Genomic DNA, 7,720 nt, shown 5'->3' with positions numbered 1-7,720 from the left:
TTTTTTAATGTACTTTATTATCTTCACTGCTGAGTGGCAGACAAAGGATGGTGGTCATAAATGGTCATATGTATTTATTTATTTTTTTTGTCTTTATTCAGTGTTTATTATTTAAACATCAGACTTCATAGCTGAATAATGTTTTTGTTTCTACAAGCAAAATACTTTATTTTATAAATAGTATTATTTATAGTATAATATTCTGGCGCAGGTCCTATTGAGTATTGTACATGAATTTACAAACTATCTCATAGGATTATCAGTACACATTTACAGACTGAAAAGCGTTCATTCAGAAATACAAAGCAAATATAATGTACAAAAGTCATAAATTACTTGCTCTTTCAAATGTTCCATTACTCTATTACAAATTCCTGCATTTACAATTTTTAACGGCAATCCAAGCAGCGAACCCCACTTCAGTTAACTATCTACAACCTAATACTTGATCCCAATGGGGGTGTTACAAAACAAAATAAATAAGAAAATAAATTATTTTTCCAAACTCGAAGACAAACCAACGTTTGGCACTTTTGTTTGCAAAGGCAGTGTAACATGCTCAACACTCGAAACCTAGAGGAATGTTAGCTGGACGTGAGCCTTCACATGGATATTGCTTCTATAGGGCCACAATCATATCAAACATTTGCTAATTTGTTGTCTAACATTTGACTAAGTGTCTTAGTCAGCAGGTTTCACGACTTTTTCATCATGCTCAATGCACCATGTTTGTTCCAAATGTTGTCATGTCAGTTACAAGCAACAAAAAAGACTTCCTGATAATAATAGTCCAATAACAGTCCTGATAGTTATTCCAATGATTGTTCAGTGGTGGGACGTGGGAGTATATACAGTTCTGTTATGGCACTGTCAAAGGTTTTGGCAAAGGTTTTGGAGCAGTCCCAACTTGACATGCTGCTGAAAAATGTTGCAAGATTATATAAGCATCCTATTTGGGGGAAATACATTCTGTCAAAGTGCCAAGCCCATATTTTTCAATCATCTTTCTGTGTGTTTACACAGAGCATCAGCCAAACTGAACCAGTCGCTGCGTTTATTGTGTCTGGGTGTTGGAGTAGATCCAACCATGATCAATCATGAGTAGATAGTGATGACCTCTCGACCCCCTCCTCTCACCAACAGAACTCTTTCGAGACCCTCCGTCAAGACTTCCAGGAACTCCATGTCTGAGGAGCAGTTAAGGACACATAATGCAAAACAGGAAGTCTGGCATAAGAACCATATGGTGTCTGTCCATGTGCCAATGCTATTCCCAAAAAAGTACCATATGCTAGTCACTCAGGCATATAAGCACAAGCAGAACCTCTTCTTTACTGGTTCCAACTCTGTAATGTAAATCAGGTTTCTAGGCCAAGTATACTTGCATATACAAGAAATTTGGTCTCTGCATTTATCCCATCTGTGAATTAGTGAACACACAGTGAGGTGAAGCACACACTAACCCGGAGCAGTGAGCTGCCTTGCTACAGCGGCGCTCGGGGAGCAGTGAGGGGTTAGGTGCCTTGCTCAAGGGCACTTCAGCCGTTCCCACTGGTCGGGGATCAAACCGGCAACCCTTCGGTTCCAAGCCCGAAGCCCTAACCAGTAGGCCACGACTGCCCTAACTACAACACTCAACCAGATTAAAGGTTTTCTGCCATTCAGATACATGTTAACTATGACAGTGATGACATATTTCTCCCATGTGAGTAAAGGATACAGTTTTCATCCCCGTCTGTGTTGCGAGGAGGACCAGGCATGTTGAGCAACACCAGCCTTGCATCATGTGATCTGTTTACGATGACTTCATTGAGCTTAACAGCTGTGTGCATTCTTCGTACATTAGACTGATCCCTAAAAAATGCAAATAAACTCAAGTCAACACAAATGCATCTAAGACACCATCGGTGTTAATTTCAGTTGTCTTCAATAAACAAGCAGCAAAATGCTTGCAGGCTGACTTACAGACCGACCCACTCTCTGCTTGCACAACAGCAAAAACAGAGTGAGAGAAAGCATTAGAGCGACAAGGTTAAAAGAGATGTGTCTGAGATGCCTGAAGTTACGGCTCGTTGTACATACGGTTTGATACTGATGAGCTCTCTGAAGTTCTCTGGAGCATTGGTCCGGTTCCTCCTCTCGGCCTCACACTTTTCCATCGTCCAGGTCATCTGGATTTTATCAGGGACGGGCTCCGGCACGTCCTCCTCCTCGTCTGAGTACAGGCTGCCCATGCGGATCATGGAGTGCCGGTCCTTCACCAGCTGGGCCTGGGAGAATGTTTCACAGACATGCAGTGAGGCTAAAATATTTTCAGAGCCGCAAATGGAAACCCTTGTTATATTCGAAAGGCCAATAGGTAATTGCGGATGGTCCTGGAGGCATTTACCTCTCTCTCTCTCTCTGTGTTGGACAACCTCATCTGTCTCAACATCTGAGACCTCTGCTCCATCATCAGAGTCCGCTCATATGTGTACGCAGAGATATCACTGTCGTGCTGGGGAGGGGTGAGGAGTGGGGTTTATACATGATAATCACAAGATGTTACTTTGATGAATTCACATTAAGGATGTTTAAGGAAATATATCTATTAGCATTAGTACACAGAGATGGGGTGGATACTGGAGCCTACCATTTCCACCACCTCTACTTCAGCCTCTATCCTTAGCTGGTAGAGGAAGGTGGCCAGGTCTTTCTTCATCTGAATGCTGTTGTCGTCCATCTGGGCCACTGTGAAGATGCGCATTTTACACTTCCGCCAAACCTTTAGAGTAAGTGAGAGTAAATGAGAGGTGTTATTATTGACTTAATCAGTCTGTGTCTAGAGATTCCTTGATTTTCAAAGTTTCTATGTTCATTTTGATCATTTTGACACCGCACATGGATAATTGAAAATAAAAAATGTCCAAAGTTAACTGAATTTATATGAATGACAATGGTACAAATCCTGCATATTGTCACTTTAGTTCTCTTAGATGCTTTACCATAGACAGTGATTATAAGAAGACAACACCCTCTCACCTTGTGCTGTTTAAGGAGGAAGGGAAGCAACATGAGCATGCCACCGTCATGGACAATCCACCAGACGTCAATATGGCCATCAATGAAGCGCTCGTGGTTGCTGGGGTAGAAGGACACATTCTTTGGCACCATGAGGGCCAGGTGAGCCGCTGTTATGCACCTGACCGTATCTGCAATGACCACAAGCCAAACTCATCAGAGATGCAGTGTACCAAACTATAAACAGTGACTTTTCGAAGCTCTCCTTTTGTATCATTACAGCATGAATATATCAACAGACATATCAAAACACAGACACACACACACACACACACACACAAAGAGCATACAGAAGGAATGGGAATAGCTTGTTTGTAATAACAAGTAATAATGCAATCCATCAATGTTTGTATAATGTAATCTATCAAATATTTTATTGTTTGTTGCTTCAGATGTTTAGGTGCTTTACTATACATGTGTCACCAATCATCATCATCATTGTAACTAATAATTTTACAGACTGCACTCACTGATGAAGGTCTTCCAGGCCCGAGGGTCCTCACTCTGTCTCCAGCCGTATGGCCAGCCCATAACCACGGTGTTGTGCTTCATCCCGCCCAGACCACACGACTGGATGAGATGGGCAATGCCCTCTCGTACTTTTGACGTCACCACGGCCTGACAGAAACCTTTCACCCTCTCAATCTCCATCATGTTTTTAATCGCCTGAAGAAAAAAAAACAAGTTATGTGAAATTTACAATTTCAGTTTGTAGTTAAAACTGTAGCATGTGCATTGAAGAATATACAGTAACTATGGGTCACTCTGAGACCAAAAATATGACTTCTAGTAGTGGTACCTGTTCAGCTGCTTGTGTTTCACCATAGCTGTCAAGGAAGTTGCCCTGAATGACAGACCCAACTATGGTCAGGCCTTTCCCAGCCTTCAGCTGGGAGGCGAAGGTCAGCAGTCTGGGATACTTCACGTGTAGGTCCTCATCTAACTTCAAGAGCACCAGCAGCTGAGGCCTGAGGGAATTGAACGATAAAAAAATATCTAAAATTAGAAATATTTCATGTATGCTTTGGCAGAACACTGTTGTTGCTTTCACTGCTTGAACCCTTACAGCACTATTTGATAACCCTAGTGATATGCTCTCACAGCCTGCTCTGTTTGAGAGGTTTTTTTGGCCACAAAGGTTGCTTTTTATTGGTGATTTTGTTTTTGACAGTAAATAGGCTAATTGATTTGCCGCTGTGTGAATTCCTTACCTCTAGCACTAGGAATTGAATCTCACATCTCTCCTGTGTATATTTGAAACTCCTACCCACCCAAGGAGGTTATGTTTTCACTTTGCACTTTGTTTGTTCGTTGGTTTTGTGCAGGATTACTATTACAACTACAGGCCCGATTTACAAGAGAGATAAGAACACTTTGAGCAACTCTGATGGCTTGGCAAATTTAGTTTGACTTTTACATGACAAGATACAGCATTTGGCAGTGGTCCGTGCTTTCTGGGAGGCCTTGCTGTTGTTGTTGTTTTGGTTTGTTTTGTTTCATAGGTCTGTTTTCGGCAGCCTAGAGGATACCGACCTCCAGTTTTTGGTATGAGGTGGTCCTGCCTCAAGGCGTAGGAGGGCGTAGCGAGCAGCACTCAAAGATAATCCCCTTATTCCATCCCCCCACTCCTTCTCAGCTCTTAGAAAGAGAGAGGGAGAGAAAGAGAGAGGTTTTATACAACACACTCCTTTAATCAAAATAGCATAAATCATGCATGTAAACAACAAGATAAGAATCTGAACTCACCCTTGATACTCAATGTACTTGTATATCATTCCAGCTATTCCCATAGCCACAATGGCGTAGTACCAGGAAGAGATGAACATCAAAGCCAAACACATGCTCATCCCCAGAAAAGAGAGAGCCCTAAAAGCAGAACACGCTCAGAACATTACTCTTAAAAGACCATTACTCTTCCAATAATAGGGTTCATTACAGTTTGGCATAATGTCTATATCCCTTTATGCTATGATGTCATAATGTTTATCTACGGTGTACTTTTCCAAGTAATTTAACAGGTAGTGTCTCCGCCTTAGATTTCCTTGGAAAGGACACTTAGGTAACAGTAGGATTGACATTAAAAAATATTAATTCGCTGACAGGACACACCTATCGCAGGCAGGGTAATTATAACTAACTAGCAGGGACTAATCTGATGACTCACCAGTGGTAATATTTGAACCTTGGCCTCCAGTTTGGAGTTCGGAGTAGTGTTTGCACTGCACAGGCTAAGTTCACAAACAGATAACACATCAGGAAGAACCTGTTGGGCAAATTAAAACATTAACATTGTACACATGTGTACCTTTTATGGGTAAACTCAGCCCTATACAATGTTACTTCTAGTTTCAGCATTTCAACATCTTGTGAAATTAGGGTGAAAGAGACTGGTTGCAAATGGAGTGCTGAAATGTGTTCCAATAATTAGTCTGATTTCTGATAAATTCATATCAGATAACTGCCATAAGCAAGATGCCAGTACCATTAAAGAACCTTCCATGAGGGAGTGTACTTAATGAGTTGTAAGCCACATGTGTACGGGTTCGACTGTGGTCTCACATTGAGAGAATAGGCGCCACCATATCCAACGAGGCGATGAGAATACCCAGTTCAGCAATGAGGCCAGTCAACAGCAGGGCCCACGTGGGTTCCCCATTGGCCTTGCTGTGTCCAAACACCTAAAAGGAAACCACAAAACGTGTTGACTGAGCACTGCCATAACGTTTATTCTTAGCCAAACTTTGCATGTGGAAATGCAAATGCAACCATGCATATCTGATGTACTGCTGTTTTTTTTTTTTTTACATTCCTGTTGCACACAATGTGCTTATTGCTGACCAGTTAGGACTTGCCCAGCATGACCAAGGCGGAATTAAAAACTAGATCTACTTGTAGCAGGTTACAGAACCCTACCCTGAGAAAAGGGATGATGTTGTCCTTAGCAATGGCCTGCAGCAGCCGAGGAGCCCCGGTCAGGGACTGCAGCCCAGCTCCCACCGTGGAGAAGAAGGAGCCGACCACAATGACCCAGGGCGAGGGCCAGGAGAGGGTGCCCACCACCAGGTTCTTACTGACAGCGTCCCCAAACCTGCAGCGTTCAGTTCAACTCAGTGACTGGAACACAATCAGGAAACTGTACAACAACCACACTGACTAGGAAATAAATAGTAAATAAATAAATAAATAAATAAATAAATAAATAAATAACCAATTACTGGCCAGGATCTGTCCTAGACTAAAAGCTTTTTCCATGGAGAATGAAGTTTTCTTTTAGTCTAGGATGAGGCTTAATCCGTAAAATATGCTTGAAATCCGACCCTACAGTAGCCATTCAAAGGATTTAAAAGCGTTGTAAATTGAGCTAATGATGCATTGCACTGTGCTGAGAGTATAATCCACAGTCTCCTTACTTGTCTCTTAGGACCGCACCCTCTATACACCCACCAAACAAGACCACCGAAGTCATATCTGTGGAACCAACAGTTAAGGGTAATATTTCAAATCAATACATTATCATTTCAACATCAAACTGACTTTCACCAAAGTGAAACACAAAACTTTAGCTGCAGCTGTAGAGACTTGGCTTATGCTGCTTCAGGAACTAGATGTACCGTATAGCATTACATGATATGACAAGCTGCTAAAATCCCAAAAATAAATCCACTTTTCAACTTCTATCCATCCCCTGCTTCTGCAACTCCTGGTAAACCGGCAGTCTTATTTAAATGTCCTCCCATTGATTGCTCAATAGTTGTTGAAATCTGGTTGAATAATTGTTGAATCAGCTACTTGCTTATGTATACATGTTCATTTCACAAAATGTTCAAATTTTAAAATGTAAGTGCATTACCTCACTAAAATATCTGTTTGTGCATGCATGTTGCTGTGTGTGTGTGTGTGTGTGTGTGTGTGTGCGTGCATGTGGGTGGAAATATCTGCCCATGATGCTGCTCTGAAATTGATTCAATGTACAGATACACATGCTCACACTCAGAAACTGCGATCATAGGGGTCTGAGCAGCTATTGAATTATGCCAGTTATAGCACCCCCTAATGGACAGTGTGTGTGTCCATTGTGCTCAAAATTTGGCATTTAAAGATTGAATGAAACACTTCTATTCCTTATCAGCCTAGTGTGGCCCACCAAGTTTCATGTGCTCAAGGAACCATAATAAACACTACAAATATTGTTTGCAAATATCAAACCTTATACTGATGGCAAAAAAAACTAAATTTCTTAAATGCCCAATGTCCAACAAACATTGGAAGTACACATAAGAATTGTTAATGACCAGATCCTTTTCAATGGATGTACACTCTTAAAATGAATGTATTGAAAATAACATGACTTGTGTTGTATTTAACACATCTCTATGTTCAGATAGGGACAGTCCAGTTTAGAAACGGAATGCTTAGGCCTACCCTGATTGTGTCCACCGATGTTAACTTTGGCATTATACCAGAATTCCATAGTAGGTCACTCACTAAAAAATAATGGACTTATTGAAGGATACAGACAAGGGATGTGGTTGCTATTGCCAGAATGGTTCCCACTGGTATGGACCTTTGTGCATCTTTGAGATCTCCAGATCTGTTGGAGCCTGCCATAATACCTGCAGCACAAATAAGGATTCATGAATGACATGGGAATGTGGAACAT

General features: G+C 41.5%; 1 protein-coding gene across 1 annotated transcript in view; it reads right to left on the bottom strand.

Moving 5' to 3' along the window:
* Positions 1–81: 81 nt before the first annotated feature.
* The window catches only part of slc12a4 (solute carrier family 12 member 4), a 35,730-nt gene continuing 28,091 nt past the window's right edge, over positions 82–7,720 (bottom strand). The window contains exons 10-24 of the mRNA XM_042060739.1: positions 7,575–7,673; positions 6,471–6,528; positions 5,974–6,148; positions 5,620–5,738; positions 5,225–5,323; positions 4,807–4,926; positions 4,594–4,698; positions 3,860–4,028; positions 3,531–3,726; positions 3,022–3,191; positions 2,633–2,764; positions 2,390–2,497; positions 2,083–2,270; positions 1,721–1,854; positions 82–1,187 (exon numbers count right to left, since the gene is read on the bottom strand). Coding sequence (XP_041916673.1) covers positions 1,096–1,187; positions 1,721–1,854; positions 2,083–2,270; positions 2,390–2,497; positions 2,633–2,764; positions 3,022–3,191; positions 3,531–3,726; positions 3,860–4,028; positions 4,594–4,698; positions 4,807–4,926; positions 5,225–5,323; positions 5,620–5,738; positions 5,974–6,148; positions 6,471–6,528; positions 7,575–7,673 — 1,964 coding nt within the window. The 3' untranslated portion in view covers positions 82–1,095. The remainder of the gene's footprint in view (positions 1,188–1,720; positions 1,855–2,082; positions 2,271–2,389; positions 2,498–2,632; positions 2,765–3,021; positions 3,192–3,530; positions 3,727–3,859; positions 4,029–4,593; positions 4,699–4,806; positions 4,927–5,224; positions 5,324–5,619; positions 5,739–5,973; positions 6,149–6,470; positions 6,529–7,574; positions 7,674–7,720) is intronic.

The sequence above is a fragment of the Alosa sapidissima genome, chromosome 14 (genome assembly GCF_018492685.1).
Source record: "Alosa sapidissima isolate fAloSap1 chromosome 14, fAloSap1.pri, whole genome shotgun sequence".
Taxonomy (NCBI): domain Eukaryota; kingdom Metazoa; phylum Chordata; class Actinopteri; order Clupeiformes; family Clupeidae; genus Alosa; species Alosa sapidissima.
The sequence above is the reverse complement of the archived record's forward strand: the minus strand, read 5'-3'. Positions and strand labels throughout refer to the sequence as shown.